This window comes from Capsicum annuum, chromosome 5 (assembly GCF_002878395.1).
Source record: "Capsicum annuum cultivar UCD-10X-F1 chromosome 5, UCD10Xv1.1, whole genome shotgun sequence".
Lineage (NCBI taxonomy): Eukaryota > Viridiplantae > Streptophyta > Magnoliopsida > Solanales > Solanaceae > Capsicum > Capsicum annuum.
The window spans coordinates 114,186,258-114,199,343 of record NC_061115.1 but is presented as its reverse complement, the minus strand read 5'-3'; the positions used below and the strand labels follow the sequence as shown (position 1 = coordinate 114,199,343).

Sequence of the window (13,086 nt, the reverse complement as noted above, 5' to 3'; positions counted from 1 at the left end):
TTTATGGTAAAACCTTTTCTTATTAGAAATCACTAGAATTAATGACAATCTACAATAGAAAAAATTGTTCTTTTACTTTTAAAATTTGTATGGACCGTTATTCTAAACGCAATTGAATTTAGTCGGATTTGAAACACAATTTTAAAAGGATATAAATTGAAGAATCATTGGAGAAGACAAATTCTACTAAAAAGTGATTATAAAAGGATACTTACCATATTTTAAACTTTTCGTCCTTTGAAATATAATTTTAAAAGAATATATTCAAGAATCATTGAACAAGACAAATTCTACTAAATGTGATTATAAAAGGATTTGAGGATACTTACCATGTTTTAAACTTTCGGTCTTTGTTCTTTTGGTTCTCCTCAGTTATGTCTTGATATTAGGTAATAATTTTTTTTAAAAAGGTGGTTTTAATTTTCTTGAGTATTGTCTGTTTATTCCTATTTTTAATTGCTATTTTTTTTTTAATAGTTTGTTATTTTGCTTTTGTTTTGTAAGTGGCACAGTTCTTTTTATAGTTATAAGATGTTCTAAATTTAAACATATGATATTTTTATGTTCATGGTGTATATCTTTTGAAATACAATGATACAATTAATTAGTAATTATTTGTACCAAAGAAAATAATATAATACATTTTTTAAATAGATAGCTCTACCACTAAAATCTGTGGATCTTTTGTTTATTAGAAATTAATTATTTAGGTTTTGAATTCATTTATACCAATAAATATTATATTAACATTGTGTCTTTGGCTATTGTAGAAAAATTGACCTTGTTATTGCATTGAATTCAACTGATATCATGATCATACGACCACAAATTCATGATTGAGTTATTAATTTCCCGCGAAGCACTAGGAAAAAGGTAGAATAGTAAAAAATATTATAACTTACATTATTTATGTGTATATTTTGTTCTAATCAAGTATAAGAGCGTTGATTCCACAGGTCGCATGACTTCTTCTACTTCTATGCTTTTTTTAATTATATTTTGGTTTTGATTGAAGTCTCTTTTTTAAAAAATTCATTATCATTATTTTTTTTATTTTTTATTTTTTGTTAGTTATTAAATTTAAGGATTATATATGAATCATACATAATTAATATTTCTTTGACAATTAATTCTCCCTCTTTGATAATTTTCTCAAATTTTTAATTGAAAATTTCTAATCGAAACTGTTGTGTGACTATAACTTTGCTTTGGACATTGGCATACACGTCAACATAAAAAAGATAGGCATCTCATGTCCCTTTTTCTATTTATGTTCAAGTCAATTTATAAGCCTATGTTGATAGTTTTATTAAATTCACTCAATAAAAATTGTGTTCATGCTAATATTATAATCTTCTCTTCTATGTAGGAATTTAATTATTTTTTTATATTTATGACTTTGAAATCCACTAAATTTATGTATTAAATTTTTTATTATTTGAAATATGCAAAATAACATTTGTAAAGTTAAAGAAATAGCTAAGAAATTGAAACTAGAGTAGTCAATATGGTGTAAATAAATTCTATTATGAATTGCTTCTTCCTCAAGTCCAAAACAGAAGACATAAAAAGCAGTTTTGCAAAATAAATAAATCAAGTCCTAATTTTATACAAAGAAAAAATAATTTACAACACAAATAGTAGTAACACGTACTATACTAATATTTGGACAACTTTGTCAAAATCAAATTTTAGTTGATTTTAAATTCTTTATTAGAAAATAATTAAAGGACAATAATTTGAGAAAATAGTAAATAATATATTGTAGATGTATATAACATTAATCTATATCTATACTCTATTAAAAGTGTAAAGACCTTAAAAATATTATTTGAACTTTTTTGTCCTCCATTAAAAGCCTTTGCTTTTAGACAAAATCGTCTTTAACCTATTTTCCTAATATTTAAGAGTTAAAAATTACTTAAATATTTATAATAAAATATCTCAAATTCATAAAAATTAATGACAATTAATACCTTTTTAATTAGTGTAAGAATTCTAAATCAATTAAAGTTCACTTTAAGCATATTTAAAAAATCTATAAATAAATATGAAAGCGTGAGAAAAAGAAAAATATAAGGACCAAATTTTTAAATGTTTTATGTAAGTAATCAAAGATTTTCTAAAGATGTGACTTTAAAAATAAGAAAAACTTTTAAATATATAAAAAAAATCGTACTACAAATATCGTTCAAATCGATGCGTCTCTCTTAGCCTCTAGCTAGCATTAAGGAAAAGAGGTACTACATGACAAATGCAAAAGTGACGATCCATTAACCACTTGAAACTTTTGGAAAAAATATATTTGTGCTTAGAATAAAATATATGTTATGTTTACATTATTATATTGAAGTGTGAAAAATCTTTAAGAAGTGATTTGAACTTTTTAAATGTCATTAAAAATCTTTGCAATAAACAAGATCGTCTAATTTTAAATAATTAAATGTTACACGTGCGAGACACGTGCGATTAAACTAGTACATATATGTGTGTGTGTGCGCGCGCGCGCGTGTGTGTATAATACGATATGTCTAACTAACCCAATAGATAATAGTATTAGTCATCTCAAAGAATCTCTTGGACCTTGATAATATACTCGTTAAAAGCACAAACAAGAATACTAAATAAGGTTTCTATTAAATATACTCTTTGAAGTTTAAACGTAGTTTGCACATCTCCAACTTTAATATGGTATATTACCAAATATCGTGCCGAACCGAAATTTAATTTACCGATTACCGAATTATCGAACCGATATTTAAAAGTATGATATGTGACATCTACTTTCAAGTACCGATTACCAAATCCAAACTTTGAAAATATCAAACTGAATACTGAATGCCCACCCCTATCGATAACTATGCAAAGTTGTTGGGCCAGTTGTTTAAGCGACTTTACCTTTTTAACTTAATAATATTGTGGAACCTTTTATCACTTTTAATTTTTTTGAAGACTTGAGAGAGGCATTCCCAACTCATTTTTCCATGTGGCTATGAGGAGGAAAAAGCAAGCAACGAAGGTTTGAATCTGTGACAAAGACGATTAAAATTGGCAGTTTTGAACACGAGAGGGAAAAGACGACGGAGAAGGCAAGAATGGGTGGGGGGAGTGACGTTATTCAATTTTTGAAAATTATTTCATTTATATATAGTATATAAGTTATAACCAATGTGTAATAAAATAAAATTTTGGAGCTGGATTTAGCTTCCCACAAGTCGTCGCAAGAGAAAGTATATAGACAACAATGGTAAGGTAAACAGGCTAATTACACAACAAATACAAAAAAGGAATAGCCAAAATTTAATTTTTCGATCAAAGAAGTTCAAAACTATAGGGCACAAACCTATGCAGATACCATAATTTAGCTGCCAAAAGGACACAGCTAATGTAACAGCTCAATCACATACTATATACATTTTCAATTTACACATGATCTTCAAAGTTTGCAAGATGTGAAACAATACATCCACATCAATGCATTAGATCCCTATGTTCCACATTGGCTACCCATGGGAATATCATACGTCTATTGTAGCATCTCATCTACACCCAATGAATCCCGATATCACGAGTTTATTATTTACCAGCAACTACAACAGACCTTGGCCTACAACTTTCTATAAAAATTGTACAAATTAGGCGATTAACCTCCATTCATTCTTCAAAAATATTCTCAGCTCCCATCTGAAAAGGTATCACTGCCATCTCCAACTTTGGAGAGAGAGAAAGGAGCAATTGCAACATTGAATGTACGTGAGCCTACTCTGTCAATATGCTTCATCTCGAAGTCACCCTCCTGTATCGTAATAGACCATCAGAGAGACGATGCATTTTAGAAATACAAGGAACAAAGAAATAAAGGAAGGGCACCGAGGGTTTGAGCCGACTCTTCAAAATCCTTGCCACCCATGTCAATACGACATAGGTGTAGGTGTAGGTTTGGGATCCGCGCCACATTTGGTCAACTCATCTTGGGTGTTTTGACTATATATATAAGCTCTTGGATGCATACTCACGAATTCTAAAGTTATGTGATGAAGAGTCTGACCCCTAGATCCACCCCCGTATCGGGTACCCACACCCAAGCCTGAGCAACATAGCCCAGAAGGAAAGCAATTCTAGAAATAGAATGACTAATGCCTGTTGATTGCACATCAAGGTCAAAAAGAAGACAAAGAAATCTTGCAAGTTTTGTCGCCCTCAAAGCCCAACCAGTAAATGCATTTCTTATTTACCAGAAAATAAGAACGATCTAACAGTAATACCCTCCAAAAATAGGAATATCACTCTATTATAAGGCATCAAAGGACAAAATCGACTAGATGCTAGATTTCCCTTTAACATCTGCAATTCCAAACTGAATCCTGATAACCATATCTGTTAGAAAAAATTACAAAGCTTTCAGTCACAGGTTTTTAATTTTTGAATTATCTTTGCAATCTGTAACTTTAAATTTTAAATATTAGTGATGATGTTTTACATTATTGCATAGTTTGCCAGATTCCAGAGTTTGTTTTGTTCTATTCTTCTGCACATCCTTGTGACAATTGAAATCTTTTTCTCTTCCGAGTTCCGAACATTGCTCTTCAGTTTAAACAAGTGTATTAGTTCAAATTTAATTCAGAAAAAAGGAACAAACAGAAATATGACAATTAGGGTCCATTTGATAGAGTGAATTAGAAAATCTAATGCATGCATTTGCTTTGTGTATTACTAGCACCTTGTTTGGTACATTTTTTCAATCTATGTATGATTAATCCTTGCATTAGCATGGTTAAAGACACAATTAACCCTCAAAACCTTTTCACATCATTTCCACCATATTTGTAGAGGGTATTTTTGTAAACAAATACTTTTTACAAAAAAATTATGCAAATGCATGTTAGTTTTTTTACACCAAACCAAACACTGCATCAAAAAAATTCCAGCATAACTAATGCAAGCATAACTAATACTAACATTTTTATAAACTGCTAACTAATATAGCATTACCAATACAAGGATTACTAGTACACAATATTTTGCATTATTCTTATACATCTTACCAAACGACCCCTTAGTGTAGGTAAGCAATGTGAAACTCATAAACCAAAAACTACATAAGAAATATCCCAGCATAACTAATACTAACATTTTTTTATACCGCTAACTAATACAAGCATTACTAGTACACCATATTTTGCATTATTCTTATTCATCTTACCAAACGACCCCTTAGTGTAGGTAAGCTATGTGAAACTAATAAGCCAAACACCGCATAAGGAAAATCACAGCATAACTAATGCAAGTATAACTAATACCAACATTTTTTTAAACCGCTTACTAATACTAGCATTACTAATACAAGCATTACTAGAACACCATATTTTGCATTATTCTTATACATCTTATCAAACGACCCCCTTAGAGTAGGTAAGCTATGCGAAACTAATAAATCAGCAATTGTGAAGCAACAAATTTTGAGCACACAGCAGTTAGCAAATGTTTTACAGTGTGCATAGTAGGTCCCGAGTATACAAGATAGAATGTTCTAAATTCCATATTCTTCTTGTTTTCTCCCTGCTAACTTCATCCTCTAGAATTGAAGGGAAGGAGCGGAAGAGTATGTATGTGTACATGTATGCGCGCATGTGTGTGTAGGATAAGCGAATCATGATTTTCTTCTTCCTCGTGATGGACCTATAAGAGGAGGTACATGTCAAGTATCACCTTGGTCATGTCTTCACTATTCTGAATGTACAATGCAACTTTGATAGTAAAATTCCGTTTCAGCTGGAAACTTCATTCAGATGTTTGGGGCAGTATATAAATGATCAAGGGTAGCAACCAATATCAGGAAGAAAACCTTGCACAGAGTTTTATTACCATTAATGGGTATCTTCAAGTTTATGTGTGTGTGTAGTATAAAGCATGCATAAGTGCTAACCAGAGTTTAACTGAAATGGTTCCAATTTGTTCCATTTGTATCAACAACAACAACAACAACAACAACAACAAACCCAGTGTATTCTCACAAAGTGGGGTCTGGGGAGGGGAAGATGTACGCAGTCCATACCGCTACTTCCGAAGAAGTAGAGAGGTTGTTTCCGATAGACCCCGGCTCAAGATAAAGAATTGTTCCATTTGTATCATTACATACAAAATTCTATTGTACACTGCAAATCGTACAGCCACACTTGAGTACATAATTTAAACCTCTGAAAACTGTTGTCATTCATTAATTTATTTTCCTGGAATACTACGGAGCCAAGTTCCCTCTAAGAAAATCAGAGCCCAGAGTCATATACAGTCACAGCACAATGATCTTTGTAAGTGGGTGCAATTACATATCGACCTCAGCATTAAAATGCCATAGCAAAATGAAAATGAGGCAAGTAGCATTTCATGCAGGAAAGAACAGGGGAAACAAAATACTTTCTTACCATTCTTCCACTTGGAGTTCCTAATGGGCATGCAGAAGAGTACTCAAAACCAGTGTTGGGATGTATCACTGGTTGTTCACCAATAACACCAATTCCCCTATAAGAATGAACGATAGCAATGTTTAGCCCAATTGTTTTTTTCAAAACAAGAAAAGAGTTAAATGGCCACCATAGGGAACGATGACAACATAAAGTTACACAAGCAACAACAACAACATACCTAGTGTATTCCCACAAAGTGGGGTCTGGGGAGGGTAAAGTGTATGCAGTCCAGACCATTACCTCAGATGAAGTAAAAAGGTTGTTTTCGATAGAACCCCCACTCAGGACAAATAACAGTATAACAAGCAAAAATCATAAAAACAAACAACAAAATGGGATAACACGCCACTAGATAATAAAGAAACAAGACACCCACAAAGTAAGACTATAAATTATCTATCTGAAATCACAAATATCACCAAAACACCACGAACAAGAAACTACAGGACACATACAGAAGCAAGAACATTATAAATCTAACATAAACAATATTGTCTCCCTCAACTGTGCAAAAACAACAAAGTTAGCAACTCACCAGACATTTTCTGTTTTTCCGTTAGCATCAGTGATGATCCAGTGCCTTCTCAGAAGTTGAACAGGACGATCTGAGTTGTTGGTAATGCTTATTCTATAAGCAAAAAAATAAAGGCCTTTTGAAGGATGACTTCGACCTTCTATATACACACTTCTAACTTTAATCCTGATTCCCTAGACAAAGCAAAGTCGAGCAAGAATTTCAGACATTGCAGAACTGCTCAGTTTCAACAAGCTTAGGTAAAGTCTCCTTAGGAGCTGTTCAGGCTTCAAAAGTACTTGTCACGATGTATGATTATTAGCTGGTATAAAGATCTAACCATCAATCAATCATATGAAAAAATCGACAGGAGTTAGGCCAGCCCTTATTTAGATTCTAATACCTTATATTACAGCGTCTATTTGGATAGATTTAATGCGAAACACCTGAATTATTATTATTTTTTTTTTGGGTAAATAAATGATTTATTACCAAAGCGACAAAGTTAAGTACAAAAGAAAGACAAATTCAACCAACAGGGCTCAGAATCTGCCAGCAAAATGCTCTTCCTACTCTAGACTAGCTAACTAGGATAGAAATTCATATCTTCCAATATTTTTGCAATCTTCACCTTCATGAACGTCGACAAAACACCTCTTGTATAATCAGCCTTTATTCTAAGCCATAAGCCATGAAGGACAGTTTTCCTCACCTGTCTTGCCCAAAATATTTCCATCACTGTCATGAAATCCTTGTGGTCAGCCAAGCAATTAAAGAATCTAAACGGATGAGGACCACTAATATTACCATCTCCAATGTCAACACTCAAAGGGGAATGATACGAGAATACAGGATTCATAATCACCACTTCTCCTTGAGGCATTTGAAGCAACCAATCAGCGTTAACTATGGCCTTGTCTATCTTACTATAGATATGAAAACTAGTCCAAGTAAACTCTCTACCAACTGACCTAAGCGCAGTAGTGCCAGTGTCAATTATATAGTGCCAGTGAAAAAAAGTTTCAAGAAAACTCAACTTTCTCTCGGCGCATGTTAATGCTATCGTGCTCACAATCGGAAAATCCCAAGGGCCATCCAAAGAAGGCAAAAAAGGTGGTGTCGCTTGACTGTCAGTTTGGGGATGTAATCTGTACGAGTCTAGATATCGGCAACATGTCTGCAGTTCAAGAACAATCACAAGGGGTCAAAGACAACTGGCCCATTGGATAAATTCGAAGACATCAGTGACACAGGGAGAAGAGGGGAAGAACCAATTGAGACCAGTATCAGGTAAATCTGCTAGCCCTAATCAAGGTTATGGAAGTGTGAGAAATTGTTTATGGTTGCGGAGAACATACAAAAAGCCCTTGAAGGGGGAAACAATAGTGCAGCTCAGCATAAATTGGAGCTTAACCTACCGGCAGATGATCCTAAAAATTGGACTAATCTATTCTCGGGACATACACTAGCAGGGAGAAGTATGTCACTTGGCTTCATACCCCCTGCTATCCTGAATGCTGAAAAATTTGTTGCTCTCAATCAAGACGAAGTGCTAAGGAAATTGGAGTGGAAACACGCATTAATTCTTTATGTGGTTGGGGACTGCCCAACCATAGGTGCTCTAGAAAGGTTCATGCCTTCCCAATGGAACTTTATTGCAAAGCCGAAGGAGAATTATCACAATGACGGGTACTTCTTGCTGAAGTTTAGCAGTATGGAGGATCGTGACAGTGTCCTATGGTCAGGGCCTTATACACTCAAAAACAATGCTATGATTTTGAAGGTTTGGTCACCTGAATTCGACTTTAACTCGGAAATCCTTCAAACTACCCCTTTGTGGGTTCGGTTCCCAAATTTGTCTTTAAGCTGCTGAGGAGTTGACTCATTGAGCAGGACTGAAAGCGTCTTAGGAAATCCTCTGTATACTGATGAGTGCACGAGTAAAGGGGAGGGTATATCCTTTGCTCAGGTATTGATTGAAATGGAGTTACCAAAGAGCTACAGAGAAGGATCAAAGTTCTGGATCCTGCTGTAGAATATTTGGCCAAGTTGTTGAATATGATCTGGAACGGAGTTCTGTTCGACTTGTCTCACGCATGCCAGCCTCCTCCGAGAACTCAAGAAGAAGCTCAAGACAAGGCCCCTGAGGAAGGAAAAGCTAAGAAATTTAAACAAATACGGGCACACAATCTTTCAGAAACTGATCCACCCATGAGTACGCAGCTCAATGATTGAACAACAGTTAAGAAGAGTAACCAGTCTCAGAGTAGTGAGGACCCAAGTTTGGCACCTGAACAGCCATGGCAAGTTGGTAGAGGGAAAATAAATATTAGCCAGATCTGTGCAAACCAGTGATCAAAACTCACAAGTTATTAAAGTGGACAATGGTTTTAGCACTCTATCAGAGACATGCGTGCAAAAATGAATTCTGAAGGAGAAGTAGGGCGGAGTAGCAGGGTACTGGAAAAGACTCCTATATCTATATGGAGATAATAACATGGAATGTACAGGGGGTTAATTAAGTGTATAAACAGAAGGAGATGAACATCTTTTTAAGAGAAAATAATGTTGCTCTCGTTGCTATATTAGAGCACAAATTGCTAGATGGAAAAATTTGCCAAGTTATGAATAAATTTGATAACAGTTGGAACTAGTGTGCTAATTCTAACTGTAGTACTAGAGGCAGAATTATACTCTTTATGAAATCCAAATAAGCTTGAGTTTGTTCCTAGCCATATGACTGAGCAGACCATACGTGGAAATGTTGATATCAGAAGTCTTGATATAATATTTCGCTTGACTGCGGGATATGGCCTTCACACAGTCCAGGATAGGAGAAACCTTTGAACTGAACTTCACATATACATACTCAGAGTCATGGACCATGGATTGCTATGGAAGACTCTAGTGCTACAGCTAATGTTGAGCACCCCAGTTCAAGAATGAGAAATTGAAGATTTCAGACTTAAAATTTCTTAATTAAGACCCAACAATAGGAAAGTCTTAAATGACATCCGAATCATATATAGCATATCTTTTCTTTTCTTTTTCAGGGGAAAGGGGGAAACTGTTAAGAGGCATAAAACAACAGCCCGTGTGCATGAATACGTGGATGGTGGAACATAATGAGAACATTTATGAAAAATACAAAATTTTCATTACTTCTTTCCCACATTTTTGTCCTTAAGTATACGATGCCACTTATGTCAAAACTTATTATTCAAAAGAACTTCATAAGCAGCAACGCAAAACACTTTGGTAAAGTATCAATGTAGGTTATCCAGCTAGTAAAAGAAAGTGAAATAGAAGCATGACAATTCCTGATTAAAAATTGGTTGTCTCATACCAGTGTTGTTGCATCACTTGAACATTTCAAGAGTGAATGTGGGGCAATATTCTTTAACTCATCGCGGAACCTCGCTGCATCCTGGGAAGACATAAAGAAAGAGCAGGCCAAAAAGGGTGAAACTCAGATGATGAGTGAATTCAAATAATCAATGGATAGTTGATGTAGCACTACCAAGGAGATGAGGAAGTTTATAGCATTCTAATGCAGCACATCTAATCCTTGAGATTTTCAAAAGAAATAATTGTTAGGCTTCAGGATACTATAATGCGTTATGATGATCAATAATGTCACATAAATAAATGCAGAAAATAAAATACAGAATTGACCTGTAAACTCAAATGTGTGCCATGATATTAGAACAATATAGTATTACAGTACAACAAAATCTGATTGCGCTTTTGATACCTTATAAGTTGTGTGTTTTTGTTCATCCAGTTAGAACTTGCACAAACTCTCTAACTTTGAAAACATGTAAAAGAAGGGACCTCATCTTACTGGTGTTACATCTCATGATAAAGCTGGTATCTAAAAAGCCTTTTTATCAGCCTTTTTACTGATGAAAACAAATTTTCATTTACAATTCAATTTTGGATGGAGTAAAAACAATCAGTTGCCTTCAAATTTTAAGCCTTACCTTCAGTGTGCATACAAATAAAAGAATTTACTTGAAAATGTCTTTCGTTTTAACAATCTCATTCCTGCATGTTACTGTAAATAGGGTGTTATATGCAATACTCAAAATAAGAATGACCTCCATAAATTAGATATAAAAGATGTACTTTACTCTATTACAAATCCAAGATATATAAGAAATTCACTTGGTGAGTATGTTTCGAACTGAGACATAAATCCAAAAGCAAGCCAAATTTGTTAATTTCATAAGGTAGAGTTAAATAATTTAGCATTATATATCTTAACTCGTAATTTGCTTGTTAAACGATTCGGTTTATGCATATTAAAAGAAGCCAATTTCATAACACGTGTTTGGGAGAAAGGAAGAGGTACCTCAAACCTCTCTTCTGCAATAGCCTCTTTCACCAATCTCCTAAGCCGCAAAACAGGCTCTGCATCCTCAAATATTTTCAAAGAATCACGAAGTCTCGCCGCCTCTTTGTAGTCCTATATATATAATCCAACTCAGCATGTGAACAAAACAACATTCATTTGCAACTACCAACAAAGCTTTGAATTTCTAAAGCTTTCACAAAGACACTGTACTCCAATTTTTACAGCAATATAAAAAAATTTAAGCTAGCAACGCAAAACTAACACATTTGAGTAGAATTCAACGTCCACAAAAAGGCGCAAACAAAGAATATCTAGCAGTTAAGCCAATGCCTATCGTGCTAAAAGTTGTCTTATCATAATTGATGTGAACAAACAACATCTAGAAGTTTTACATGGAGAAACCCGGGGGAGGCAGACGCCAGCATAACCGGATATTGAGGAGGGGTTTAGTACTAATGTATTTCCCAATAACTTGGTGAACACATTTTCAATCCAACGCAGTGACTAATTATGCGGAGTCAAATACTTAACAAACAGCATACTTCATACTCTAAACTATATACTAATTATTCATGTATGCACATGTTTGACTGTATACAGATAAACGAAATTAAAATGAAGGTATATTTGTGAAAATGGTGACCTCATATTTGGCGGCGACATCCATTTGCTGTTTCAAAAGAGCATAAGTCTGGCTACGGGAAAGGGACGAACTCCGGCTCTCAGACTCAGGTACACACGCCATAATTTTTACATTTCCCCTTTGTTGCCTACTTACTTCCACTCCACTGCGCCATGACAATTTCGTTCCCCCCTTAAAATTAAAACTCAGTGATTGCATTTTTTACTCTTCCTTCAAAATCTATCCCCCAAAGTTTTAATTTGAATGTATAGTTTATCTATTGTGTGTGTTCCCAATTAAATTACGGCCTAGGATTCGGATGAGGAAAATTTAATGACCACATTAATTTATTTAGCTAAATCATTTTAACCATGCACTGTAAAAAAGATATGAGAGGAAGAGTGAATCTAGAAAATTGAAGAAAAGGTGCTTTTAAGTTTGTTTTTGAGTATTGCTGACTTTCACCAAAAGGGGGGGAAAGTGGGGGAGGGGTCAAATATTGAATTAAAATTTAATTAAGTTAATTGGAAATTTAATTAACATTTTAATAAGGAAAAAAGCATAAAAATCTTCCTAAATTTGTCATCACAAGTTACTTTAACACCTTAACTTTATGGACAATTATTCACATTCCTAACCAACTTTCAAATGAATTAAATACCACTCTAAAAAGATATAATACCATTCATAACGGAGAGTGTATTACGCGTGCCTACACATCAACGCCATACAATGTCACGTTGGAGCCACGTAAGCGATCAAAAAAAATATTTTATAAAAATAATTCTATCTGTCCATCTATCTATCAATCTATACACACGCGCGCGCACACACACATATATATATGTGTGTATATATATAAATATATATACACACACATATATATATATCTATATGTATATATATATGTATACATGTATACATATTTGTGTGTATATATATAAGTGATTTTTTTCAGGTACACGATTTTTTCCTTTTAAAAAAATGTCTCGTCAGCATTAGAGGTGATATTAATTCATTTTAAAGTTGTTAAGGGGGTAAATAAATATGTATTAAGTTAAAGGTTTAAAGTAAGTTGTGCAGACAAGTTTAGGGGGGAAATGATGTATTTTTCCATTTTTAAAACTTT

At 33.8% G+C, this 13,086-nt stretch overlaps 1 protein-coding gene across 5 annotated transcripts; it reads right to left on the bottom strand.

Annotated features, from left to right (window-relative positions):
- Positions 1-3,277: 3,277 nt before the first annotated feature.
- On the bottom strand, positions 3,278-12,369 carry LOC107870617. 5 transcript variants are annotated; one of them, XM_016717199.2, is made up of 7 exons: positions 11,979-12,355; positions 11,333-11,446; positions 10,325-10,405; positions 7,000-7,172; positions 6,423-6,519; positions 4,481-4,584; positions 3,278-4,377 (listed from the first exon to the last, which is right to left on the bottom strand). In XM_016717199.2, exons 1-7 carry the CDS (start codon positions 12,174-12,176, stop codon positions 4,338-4,340), a joined length of 807 nt encoding a protein of 268 aa, XP_016572685.2. In that variant the 5' UTR covers positions 12,177-12,355; the 3' UTR covers positions 3,278-4,337. The 5 variants fall into 5 exon arrangements, with proteins under 5 accessions (XP_016572685.2, XP_047269090.1, XP_016572686.2 ...); XM_047413134.1 differs by having other exon boundaries at positions 3,278-3,796; positions 11,979-12,354; XM_016717200.2 differs by lacking the exon at positions 4,481-4,584 and having other exon boundaries at positions 3,278-3,796; positions 11,979-12,369.
- Between the last annotated feature and the right edge of the window lie 717 nt (positions 12,370-13,086).